The following is a 13,655-nucleotide window of genomic DNA, read 5'->3' as shown; positions in this document are numbered from 1 at the left end:
CTCTGTTTTGGTTTTCATAGCGTTTCAGAAAGTGCGGATTTGATAGATTTAAATGTGATCTCAATCAAATTTCTCCCCCATCCCTAATTACAGCCAAAATACCATTATTTATATTGTGCCTTAAATTCTTAGGTGCTGTGTAAAAATTAAAACAACAGAGGCCCAGAGTAAAGGCTTGCAATCCAAAAATATGATATAGCAGAAAGCTTTTCACATCACGTTCCAAAAATCATTGCACACAAGAGATTTCTGAAGTCAACATTTTTCTTTTCCTATTCTTGGAAAATATGTCAATAAATCATACAGGATAAATCTGTCTTCAGTATCTAAAAACTGCCAATTTCAGATGAGATATTCTGGGTTCCAACAAGGCCTCTAATTTGAGATGAACAATAAGCAAGCTCAATATGCATTTGGAAACTTTATAGCAGATTCCTAACTTTTTTTTTCATGACAGGTATTTGGCTTATGAAGGAAATTCATATCTATGATCAAGAAGGTATTTAAGAACTCAGTCATTATGGGCAGTTTCTGAAACTGGAAGAACTTGATAAAGATTACTATGCTGGGATGGGGCACTCATTAAAAAAAATCAAGACAAAAGCTAGAATACTATATGTAATATGAAGCAGATAGCTATAATGAAGAAAATGATTTATGTACTAGAGAATCACTGTAGTCTCGTGAATTGACCTGCATATCTTGGGTTCAAACTCCAGATGAGCTATAGACTCATATCAGGTTCAGACATTCAAAATTAACAGGATAGAGTAAGCACAAGGGATGTTTTTTGTTTTTAACACAACAGGGAGATGCAATTCCTCTGCTGCTATTTTCTTCAAATATCCAAGGTGAGCTCATGCATTTTTCCCTGTAAAGAGAAAGATGCACTGTCTTAGCTTGGACAAGGGCATAAATGTTGGGGAGTGCACTTAGGCAAATGCCCCTGTCAGATTCCTCTGGCAAGTCTCATGTCACTTTATGACTAGACATCTGGAAGGTTCAATTCAACATAGAGTATTCGGGGAAGGAGGCAACATCTCTTAGTGATACTGACTGAGACAAGCTAGGCCCAAAAGACTGCAAGGCTGCAGAGAGTAAACTAGAGTAAACTTAGGCAGGCCTAGATGTTGGGCTGGTGACCAGTAGGCATTACTGTCTCTAGTAGTTTTCCATGAAGCCTGCAAGTGTGAAGACGTAACCGTGGTTAAGGGGGAGTTGTGTCTATGCCCTGTCTGGGAACGGACTGCCAGGGCCGTTGCTATGGTAGCCATCTGATAGCGACTGGGAAAGTTCTAACAGAGTCTATGTGTTGTCGTTTTCTGAATTATGCCTCTGAGCTGAGAGGCTGTCTTTTGTGTATCTATGGAGAGAGATGCACCAGAAGGGGGGTGACTGAAGAATCTCTACATGTATTTACTCTTAAGCCTCTGGCCTTAATGTCTTTCAATAAAGACTCTTAACATGCTCTGAAGAAGTTTCTTGCTCAACTTAACTCCAACGTAATGTATGCTGTTTCACACAACAACGCACACACGCCAACAGTGGTAGCAGAGGATGGTTACGCTCCACAGCGCATTACACCGGAGTAAGTTGCTGATCTGAACGGCAGACGGAGTTCCAGAGAAGGCAGCTTGATTGATTGAACCAGACGGAGGTGAGCAACATGGCTGTAAACCTGTCTGGGGGAGGCTTGCCGATGGAACGACTTAATGAAAAGAATTTTGGCAGCTGGAAGCCGAGGATGCGGGCTTTGCTGATAACAGAAGATTTATGGGACGTGATTAAGGAAAAAACCCCGGCGGTACCGACCGCGGCCTGGAAGCGTCGAGACCAGAGGGCGCAGGCGTTTATAATCTTGGCTCTATCGGATTCTCAACTGATGTGTGTGAGAGATGAGCCGTCGGCTAAACAGACGTGGGACACGTTGCAGGATTTGTCCCAGGAATGGCAGCGGAGGCAGGAGGTGCAGAGAGCCCAGCCGGTGGAGGCTGTCAGAAACAAGGAGGAGAAATGTGCCGAACCGGAGCAGGCTGCCGAAAGCAGACAGGAAAACAAGCGGGAGCAGCAGCGGCTGAAGTCTTGTTTTGCCTGTGGGGCCCGTGGGCATCTCCGTAAAGATTGTGCAATCAAGCGAAACTCCAGGGACGGAGGCTTGAAGCAGGGAAGTGTGAACTTTGTTTGTAAACAGAAGTCTAAAGACTTGGAACAAATTAACTTTATTGTCGACAGCGGAGCAAGCCATATATTAATTAAAGACAGACATTTGTTTTACGTTTCAGAAGAAGTGAAAGACTTTGTTTTACTTGCTGATGGATCACGGAAATCCGTAAAAGCTAAAGGTCTGGTGAAATTTGACAAACTTGGACTAATGACAGACTGTTCGTTTGTTCCGGAATTGGCTCATAATATTTTATCAGTTAGAAAACTGGTGAGTTGTAATTATTCAATTTTGTTTCACAAATACCAATGTTTTGTAATGAGGGGAGATCAAGTGTGCATGCAAGGAAGCCTTAATGATTTACAGTTTAAAATGTCCATGGGTGTGAAGTGTGCTGATGCCTTGAGTTCAATGGGGCGGAAAGGGAATGACGGTCAGGGCTGTAAACAGACAGCCGTAAAAGGCATGCCGTCGGTATTCACTGCCCAGATGGAGGAAGTTCACAGAGAACTAGAAGAGCCAGCATCATTTCAAGCAATCAGGCTGATGCCTGAGGCAGAGCAGCACAAATGGCAGCAGGCCATGCAGGCAGAATTACAAGCCATGCAAAAGAATGGCACATGGACATTAGTAAAGTTACCCATGGGAAAAAAGGCCATAGGTTGCAGATGGGTGTTTAAGAAGAAGAAAGCAAGTTCCGGGGAAGTGCAGAGGTACAGGGCACGTTTGGTTGCCAAGGGATTCACCCAGCAGCATGGGACAGATTATAATGCTGTTTTCGCCCCGGTTGTGAAACATGAGTCCATTCGTGTGCTGCTGAAGCTGGCAGCGATGCAGAACATGAGTGTAAATCACTACGATATAGGGACGGCATTCCTACATGGTGATTTAAGAGAGGAGATATATATGGAACTGCCTCCGGGTTCTGTGTCAAAGGAAGGGTTCGTGTGTAAACTGCATAAATCAATATATGGACTGCGGCAAAGTGCACGCTGCTGGAATGAGAAATTGGACAGAGTGTTGCATGGAATGGGATTCCAAAGATGCAAGGCAGATCCATGTGTGTATATAAAGAGACAGGGGATGAAAACCACGTTCTGTGCAGTTTACGTTGATGACATCATGTATTTTTATCATGAGCAGCAAGAGGAACAAGAATTTATTGAGCAACTGGGCAGGCAGGTGGACACAAAGAATTTGGGGCCTGTCACACGCTATTTAGGCACGGATATTGTGCGTGCAGAAGACGGAAGCATAACATTGAGTCAGGAAAGTAAAATAAATCAGATCATAGAAGAATGCAACATGACAGAATGCAATGTTGTGAAGACTCCAATGGTTGTGGCTTTCCAACAGAATGTGCAGGAGACGCCTTGTACAGATCCTGAGAAGTACAGGCGCATAATAGGGAAATTGCAATATTTGGTGAAGATGTCTCGCCCAGACATATGTAATGCAGTCAGTATTTTAAGCTGGAAGGTAGAGCATCCTTCAGAGGCTGACTGGCAAGGGATTAAAAGGATAGTGCGTTATCTGAAAGGCACGAAGACAAAGAGTCTGGTTTTGTCAGGAGCAAAGACAGGAGGTCTTGAATGTTTTGTGGATGCAGATCATGCAGGGGAGCTGAGCAGTCGTAAGTCAACCTCTGGCATAGTTGTGATGTGGCACGGGTCATGCATTGACTGGAGCAGCAAGAAACAAAATGTGGTTGCAACATCAAGTGCAGAAGCCGAGTATGTGGCCCTATCACAGGCCTGTAATGAGCTACAATGGTTCGCAATGCTCATGCAGGAGATAGGCATTGATATGCAATTTCCGATTACTGTATATGAAGACAATCAGACCTGCATTAAGATAGCCACATCAGAAGCTCATACCAAGAGAACAAAACATATTAGTGTCAGATACTTTCACGTAAGGGATTGTGTGCAGCAGGGGTTTGTTAACCTAACATTTTGTGACACTAACAACATGGTGGCTGACATAATGACCAAGCCTTTGTGTGAGGAGAAATTTGGCAAACTGGTGACAAGGCTTGGAATGAACCAAAGTTTGAGTGAATAAAGTTTTGAACTGTACTGAGATATAATTTTGAACTGTACTGAACTGAAATTGTATGATGCAATGTACTGAAATGTATTGCAAGAGGTATTGTAGAAATGTATGACTGTATGATTATGTATTATGGAGATGTATTTCATGTGTATTTTGCAGTCTTAATGGAAAAAATGGAGACTGTTGGGCTGGTGACCAGTAGGCATTACTGTCTCTAGTAGTTTTCCATGAAGCCTGCAAGTTTGAAGACGTAACTGTGGTTAAGGGGGAGTTATGTCTATGCCCTGTCTGGGAACGGACTGCCAGGGCCGTTGCTATGGTAGCCATCTGATAGCGACTGGGAAAGTTCTAACAGAGTCTGTGTGTTGTCGTTTTCTGAATTATGCCTCTGAGCTGAGAGGCTGTCTTTTGTGTTTATCTATGGAGAGAGATGCACCAGAAGGGGGGTGACTGAAGAATCTCTACATGTATTTACTCTTAAGCCTCTGGCCTTAATGTCTTTCAATAAAGACTCTTAACATGCTCTGAAGAAGTTTCTTGCTCAACTTAACTCCAATGTAATGTATGCTGTTTCACACAACAACGCACACATGCCAACACTAGATCCTCCATAACAATCACCAGAACCTTGAACATATAATATAGGGACAATAACCATTTTGTCACAGTGGACAAATCCTAGTCCTTTGTGACTGTGACTCTGGTAAGCGGGAGTCTCAGTCTCCAACTGTAGGATAAGGGAGAGAATCTAATCCCCAAATAAAACTGAAGGGGAAGAGTATTCCCTTATCTCTCTCTCTCCCCCCCCTTCTTGGCAAAACACACTTTTTCATATTTCTCTTTCTCATTTCCTCGTCCTTCCTGTCTCTCTTTTTCTTTCTTTCTTTCTCTGCTGTTTTATCTGCCTTCCTGCCTCTCTGTTTAATTCCCTTTCCCACTTCCCTGTTATTTTTCCTAGAGTTAGAAAAGGGTTGTGGGTTAGTGGTGAGCCAGATGCTTACCTTGTACAGTGTGATAAAAGTGCTTACAATAAACCTTCCCCCCCACACACACACCTTACCTTTTATCTTAGCCCAGGTAGCAGGGAATGAGGGAGGGACTTAAAGTTTGTTGAAAATAAGCCAAACATATTTGGAAATGAGCCTCTTCTGCATACTCAAGCTGGAACATCCATATATGAATACTTAAAGGAGTGGTTTTCATACTCTGTTCATGTATAGTACACAACATGTGATATACATGTTTTGGTACATGATATGCCAGAAACCATAGTGTAGAAATTTTCTGAGTGAAGTAGCTGACCTAATTTTAAAAAGCCCACACCACTACCTTTCCCAATTTTGGCCCAGACCCACCCTGGAAAGTTGAAAAGTCTACATCCCTGGTTTTAAGCATTCAAAAAAAGCAAAACAAGAGAAGACACAACTCACTTGCACTACCCCCCTCCCCCCCTTCTTGTTTCAGTGTCCAAAGCTGCTGTCAACACATGCAGCCGCCAAGCCACAGTCTCTATTCTCTACTGTAACCTAACAGGGTTATTGTGAGACTAACCAACATCAGAAAACAGCATGCTTTCCTTTATGGATAAGCCTAATCTAAATGAATAAGTAAATGCTCTGTGCTCTTACTCATGAGATTCTGATAAACTTCCAGAGTGAATTTTTCCCCAAAATTAAGATGAAAAAGTTTCAAATGATTCAAATGAAATAGGATAAAATAGGATGTAATTTCAAAGACTAAGAGTTGATTTAGGGCCAAACTAAAACATGATGCTAAATGTGTCACTTGAAGTCGTATTTCTTTCTTTCTTTCTTTCTTTTACTGTTAAGAGCGGCTGCAGGGGACAAGGTACACCTGGAGCGACCCTATCAGCACATAATACCTCTGCTCTGAAATCTGCACAGGTTGCAGATTTGCTACAAGGCCAAGTTCAATATAAGCTTTCCATGTTATGGGTTCCACATAGCACTTTTTCTGCTCTTGTAAGAAATCAATCCTTTAGCGTGGTAGTACCTACGCTTTGGAACTCCCTGCCAATTTACATTAGGTAGGTGTCTTAGTTGTACTCATTTTGGCGTCTGCTAAAACATTTTTGTTTAGGCAAGCCTGCCCAGGCATGTAGAAGTTGTTATGTTATTTATCTATTTTTAATTCATTGTTGGTTTTATTATTTTGAATGTTTTTAATACCTGTTTTAACTGTTTTTGCCAATAATTTTATTGTTGTCATTCCTTCTATAAACCAAACTTTTTTTTACAAAAAAAGTGGTATATAAATGTTGTAAATAAAATACATACATAAAAATCAGAGTAACTGTGGCCCATGGGTCTCTTTCCTCTTTTATACTGTGTCAGGACATTTGGTACCATCTAGCTCAGTACTGATGACACAGACTAGCATTGGCTCTCCAGGATTCCAGGCAATAGTCTCTTCCAGAGATTGAATTTTGGACCTTTGCATGCAAAGCATGTGCCCTACCACTAAGCTACAGCCCTGTTTAAAAAAGTATCTTTTAAAATTGTTCTTTTCAATTCACTAATGGATGTTCAGGTAACCATGGAGACCACCAGGTAGCCTGCAACCTGTACAAGCTCATACACACAACTCCCATACTGTTATAACTCCCAACACTTATCACCCAGCTGGAAAAGCTTGTCGAAACAACCAAACAAAAAAGCACTCTTAATTTGTTTCCAGAAAGTACAAATAGTGGGCATACAAACAGTAAGAAAGGCTTGCAGCTGTGGTTCCACTCCCCATTTATGTATTCCTTCCTATTCCAGGTTAATTCCTGTAGAAGACAGGATAGAGGATACCAGCTTCACATTTGCATATTTCCAAGAGTGCGTCCGCACTAATTCATAATTTATGAATCACCTTCCACATGAGCCTCAAGGTGATTTACAGACAAGCGTTACAGACAATCAAAACTAGTTTTTAAAACAGTACAAAAAAATCAACTAAAGATAGATTTAAAAACAATACAAAATGAACACCTAATGCAAAGACCAATACTGTTGACAGAAAACTGGAACATGCAGCTGAAGTACACACAAAACTTTATTAATAATGTAAAAATGTGTAATAACACAACAATTTTATAACAGAGAGGGAAAAACATAAATTTCAAGCTAGCAAACAGCTTCATTGTCATATTATAACTGTCACTATAGATGGATGGAACATTTATTTATTTATTTATTTAGTAAGTAAGTAAGTAAATATGGTAGTAGGAGCTTTAATAGATCCCAGTAATAGTCTTCATAAAAATGTAGGAAGGAAGCCAGGCTGTAAATGACATGGCCTTCAATGTCTTTTACTAATGCCCAGAGTATGGTAAACAAACAGGATGAACTTGAACTCTCAATACACTTGATAGTTTAAAGTCAACAATGAGGACATTGAACTTGTCAAGGATTATCAATACCTTGGCACAATCATTAACCAAAATGGAGACAATAGTCAAGAAATCAGAAGAAGGCTAGGACTGGGGAGGGCAGCTGTGAGAGAACTAGAAAAAGTCCTCAAATGCAAAGATGTATCACTGAACACTAAAGTCAGGATCATTCAGACCATGGTATTCCTGATCTCTATGTATGGATGTGAGAGTTGGACAGTGAAAAAAGTGGGTAAGAGAAAAATCAACTCCTTTGAAATGTGGTGTTGGAAGAGAACCATGGATGGCAAAAAAGACAAATGATTGGGTGCTAGAACAAATTAAACCAGAACTATCATTAGAAGCTAAAATGATGAAACTGAGGTTATATTTTGGACACATAATGAGAAGACAGGATTCACTAGAAAATACAAGAATGCTGGGGAAAACAGAAGTGAGTAGAAAAAGGAAGAGCAAACAAGAGAGGGATCGATTCCAAAAAGGAAGCCACAGACCTGAACTTACAAGATCTGAACAAAGTGGTGCATAACAGATGCTATTGGAGGTCACTGATTCATAGGGTCGCCATACATCGTGATCAACTTGAAGGCACATAACACATTTTTTTCCTTTATTTAAAATTAAATATTTTCTTTATTAATGTTAAATTACTGCTTTGTTTGATAGGCTGCTCATTTGGTATCTGGATAGTTGCTTTCTCTCTCTGAGGTAAATAGTGGCAAAAAAATCATAGTAAACATTCAAATTTCCCTAGTAAATGGGAGAGAATGTGTGTGTATGAGCCTTTCCACACAATCATCTGGTGTAAGGAGCCATGCAAAAAGTGTTTGAAAGCATGCACCTGATGACCCCATTCCTTTGTTCTGTGCATCGACTGCAACCACAATAGTTTTCTGCACACACTTAGGTGCACTCAAAGCTGAATTCTATGTATTGTGGAAGGTTCACATAAGCAGCCTGCAACAAACCAGGAGCCATTTGACACAAGTTTTTCCACTGCCTCCATGTGCACCCATGTGCCCATTTTATGATATCCCTACCTCATCGAATAATAGAGAATACCCCCCCATCTCCCTGGAAGAAGGCCAGGATACAAATCTCTAAATAAAAATAAAGATACTGTAAATACATGTGCCCTCTCTCCTATTTCATTTTAGGCATTTTCAAAAAGAAAGACAGGGTAGAAAAAAGATAAATCTGCAAAGTAAATGGAAGAAAATTCATGTACAATAATTCAGCCAACATGTACCAAAGAAGAAAAGGAAAGTCATGAGGGAAAGAAGTGTTAAACTTCAGAGCAACACTGAATATCAGATGGTGAATGGTAGGAAGATTTGCTTGTGACACAAAAAATGGAAATGGACTGCCTTCAAGTTGATCCCAACTTATGGCGACCCTGTGAATAGGGTTTTCATGGTAAGCGGTATTCAGAGGGGGTTTACCACTGCCTCCCTCTGAGGCTGAGCAGCAGTGAATGGGCCAAGGTCACCCAGTGAGCTTCATGGAGGTGTGGGGATTTGAACCCTGGTCTCCCAGGTTGTAGTCCAACACCTTAACCACTGCACAGCACAAAGGAGGATTTTAAAATGCATATAAGAAACAGGCATGCAATTTTCCCACCATCATACAAATATTCTCCTTCATTGCTCAAGTACCAAACTAGTAATACATTCTTGAAAACATAACGAAGGACAAACTATATGTTATTTTAAGTGTATATTCACTTTTAACATTCTGTTTTGTTTTAGTAGCAGCTGTGTAAGGACCTGATCACGACCAGAACTGCAGTGTGAGAAGAGAAGGGATTACTCTTGCACAATTACTATTTGGCTTGAGAGAAAAGTCGCTATTGGTGTTAACAGTAGCTTTAGTGGGTGATTTTCACGATGACTGTAGAGTGTGTGTTTGTGTGTTTAAACCTGCTCCCTGAGTGCCAAAGGCACGATTCCAATTGGGCACTCCTCCCCACTTAAAAAAAAAAAGACCATGCATTCACTATAGTACAGTTTCACCCTGGTTTGCACAATTTATTTATTTATTTATTTATTTTATTAAGCTTATATACCGCCCGACTAGCAACAGCTCTCTGGGCGGTGAACATTAAAAATACAATAAAAATAACACAATACAGTATATCACAATACAAAACTGTACAAAAAACTGTACAGTCTAAAATCAAAATATAATAATTTAGAATTAACAGGAATTAAAATGCCTCAGAGAAGAGAAAGGTTTTAACCTGGCGCCGAAAAGATGATAGTGTCGGTGCCAGGCGCACCTCCTCAGGGAGACCATTCCATAGTTCGGGGGCCACCACTGAGAAGGCCCTAGATCTTGTCACCACTCTCCGGGCTTCCTATGAGTCGGAACCCGGAGGAGGGCCTTCGTAGTAGACCGTAGTGTACGGGCCAGTTCATATCGGGAGAGGCGTTCCGACAGATATCGTGGTCCCGCGCCGTATAAGGCTTTATAGGTAAGTACCAACACTTTGAATCTGGCCCGGAAGCATATTGGAAGCCAGTGCAAATGGGCTAGCACAGGTGTTATATGCTCAGACCACTTAGTTCTTGTTAGCAGTCTGGCCGCCGCATTTTGCACTAGCTGTAGCTTCCGAATCGTCTTCAAAGGTAGCCCTACGTAAAGCGCATTGCAGTAGTCTAGATGCGAGGTTACCATAGCATGTACCACTGATGTGAGGTCCTCCTTACTCAGATAGGGACGTAGCTGGGCTACCAACCGAAGTTGGTAGAACGCATTCCGGGCCACCGAGGCTACATGAGCCTCAAGTGTGAGGGAAGAGTCTAAGATGACTCCCAGACTACGCACCTGTTCCTTTAGGGGGAGTGTAACCCCATCCAGGACAGGGTATATATCCACCATCCAATCAGAGAAACCATCCACCAACAGCATCTCAGTCTTGTCAGGATTGAGTCTCAGTTTGTTAGTTCTCATCCAGTCCATTGTCGCAGCCAGGCAACGGTTCAGCACGTCGACTGCCTCACCTGAAGAAGATGTAAAGGAGAAGTAGAGCTGCGTGTCATCAGCATACTGATGACAACGCACTCCAAAACTCCTGATGACCGCCCCCAGCGGCTTCATATAAATGTTAAAAAGCATGGGAGACAGAACCGAACCCTGCGGGACCCCACATTGGAGAACCCACGGTGTCGAGCAATGTTCCCCAAGCACTATCTTCTGGAGACGACCCGCTAAGTAGGAGCGGAACCACTGCCAAGCAGTGTCTCCAACTCCCAACTCCGCAAGCCTCTCCAGAAGGATACCATGGTCGATGGTATCAAAAGCCGCTGAGAGATCAAGGAGAATCAACAGAGTTACACTCCCTCTGTCTCTCTCCCGACATAGGTCATCAAACAGGGCGACCAAGGCAGTCTCAGTGCCGAAACCAGGCCTGAACCCCGATTGAAATGGATCTAGATAATCTAGACAAGCCTCTTTATCGCTTTATGACTGCAGTGTCAAGGAAGATTTGCACAGCTTAATAAGCCTGCCCAAATCAATACCATTTTCATATCACCTCATATCTCCTCAAATACAGTGTTTTCAACTGAGTCAGCTCACACAAACAACTGAGAGACATCAAGGGTTGAATAATCTATTGCTGAAAGATCCGTGAAGTGTGTACATATGTAAACTGGCCAATAGTTACAAGATTAATCAGTAGTATGATTTTATTCTATTTATTTCTGCATAATTAGGTTTTATGGTATGATTTTTGGAAACCTCACAAAACAGCTATCCAACTTCAGTAGATCAAAGTACTTTATCCTTCCAATATAACAAATACAATAAACTTACTTTTCATATGTCATCTGTAAAATTAATATTATATTTTTAAAGAAATAAATACTGTCAATGGGTTCAGATCACAGGTTTATTCTCCTACCAAAATCTTACCTGTACCTGCCGAACATCCTCTGTATGTTCTGTCTCTCTTGCAACAGTGGCGGCTTCACACCCTAGATTAGAAAGTAAATATTCAGAGTTATTTTTCATTGTTACAAGCAGCTAAGCACCCTGGAGGGAAAAAGTACTTAAAAACTATCTAAAAACACATTTTTTATCCAAATGTAGTGTAAAGTAGAAACTGTATATTAGAACCACACAATTTAATTACATTTGAGATGTGCATTCTTCCATATGTGTGTCTCTGGGTGGAAGCACATCGCAACATAACAAGTAGTTGCTTGTTTCAAACTTTTGCATGGCAGCTCCGTGTGGCCAGCTTGACACCTGTAGCCTCCTTTTTGTATGGTGAGCCAAGCAATACCAGACCACTCTACTCTCCTGATTATTTATTGATGATGATATCATGACATTAAATTTATGTCCCACCTCTCTTTCCAGAAGGAGCCCAAGGCAGCAAACAAAAACACTAAGAACATGTTAAGACCATCTTAAAAATAAAACATCTTTAAAAATAAATCTTTAAAACATCCTTTTGAGAGCAGACAATTCAGGCACTCTAAAAGTGTGGAGCTTCAAAACACAGATGAGAAATTGGGATTGTAGCAGCAGACCCTGCTCTCCATAATTTTTTTTGTGCATAGAACCTATGCATGTACAAGTTACACATTTGATCTGGAAGACTGCATTTTGCAGAGTCCCATATTTGACAGAAAGGGCCTACATTATGCACACAAATTTTGTGCAAAGGGAGTAGAGATGGGCTAGTGCAAGACCAATGTTTTATTTTTTTAAAAAAAAATCACACACAAACATTTATATAACTGTGACTCTGGTGCAGGCCCTGAAGGCGAGTGACTTTAAAAAAAAAATACAGTAGAGTTGGAAAGGTTCAGAAAAGGGCAATCAAAGTTATCAAGGGGATGGAGCTTCTGCCCTATGAGGAAAGGTTGCAACATTGAGGGCTTTTTAGTCTAAAGAAAAGGTGAATAAGAGGTGACATGATAGAAGTGTATAAAATTATGCATGGAATGGAAAAAGTGGATAGAGAAAAGTTTTTCTTCCTCTCTCATAACACTAGAGCTTGTGGACATCCAATGAAGCTGAATGTTGGAAGATTCAGGAGAAACATAAGAAAGTACTTCTGCACACAGCACCTAGTTAAACCTGGAACTCACTCCCACAGGAGGCAGTGATGACCACCAATTTGGATTGCTTTAAAAGAGGATTAAACAAATACACAGAGGATAAGTCTATAAACAGCTACTAGCCATGAAGGTGTACTCTGCCTTGATGGTTGGAGGCAGCATGCTTCTGAATACCAGTTGCTGGAAACTGTGGGGGGGGGGGAAGAGTACTCTTGCACTCAGGTCCTGCTTGCAGGCTTCTATAGGCATCTGGTTGGCCACTGTGAGAACAGGATGCTGGATGAGACGGGCTATTGGCCTGATCCAGCAGGCTATTATTACGTTGTTATTGTATGTCTATATGTGAATCGTCTGATAGTAACATAAATTATACAGCCACAAAAGTGGCTGTATACTACAGTCAGCATGGATTTTTTGCATTCCACAAAGTTAAATCGAAAATGCACCCCATGCCATTCTGATGCTTCCCATAAGCTCACTTCAAAACAAAACCTTACAAAATCTAGAGTCCTGAATTCAGAAACGCTTGGTTAGCAACCCTCTAAATTTTCATGACAATACACATAACAGTCAGAGATAATAGAGAGTTCAAAGTGTAAAATGAAAGGGAAAAACCAGACACCTTTCAGACTTTCATAATCTGCTGAAATTAATTAAAAATCACCCATGTTAACAGAGGACCTGTAATCCTATTACAGATCTTTCCCCATACTCTGACCTTCATCTTCTGCAGTTTAAAAGTTAAAAAAATGCCTGGCTGATTTTTAATTAATTTAAGAAATTTTGCATTGAACTGAATGATAATGTCGGGCATGCTCAGTAACAACCAACTGTCAGTGTACTAAAAGCCAGACTCACAGCTGCTTGGCTTGCCTAATCAGGGGACCACACCCACGCCAGACCTTTATTTCACTTTAGATAGTCATGGCTTCCCCCAAAGAATCCTAGGAAGTGTAGTTTGTGAAGGGTG

General features: G+C 41.1%; 1 protein-coding gene across 5 annotated transcripts in view; it reads right to left on the bottom strand.

Moving 5' to 3' along the window:
• FMN2 (formin 2) overlaps positions 1–13,655 on the bottom strand; it is a 340,988-nt gene that overhangs the window by 216,620 nt on the left and 110,713 nt on the right. For all 5 annotated transcript variants that reach the window (XM_061624583.1, XM_061624581.1, XM_061624582.1 and 2 more), the window contains exon 5: positions 11,529–11,590. In XM_061624583.1, coding sequence (XP_061480567.1) covers positions 11,529–11,590 — 62 coding nt within the window. The remainder of the gene's footprint in view (positions 1–11,528; positions 11,591–13,655) is intronic.

Source organism: Rhineura floridana, chromosome 4 (assembly GCF_030035675.1).
Source record: "Rhineura floridana isolate rRhiFlo1 chromosome 4, rRhiFlo1.hap2, whole genome shotgun sequence".
Lineage (NCBI taxonomy): Eukaryota > Metazoa > Chordata > Lepidosauria > Squamata > Rhineuridae > Rhineura > Rhineura floridana.
This window is presented reverse-complemented; position numbering and strand designations above follow the sequence as displayed.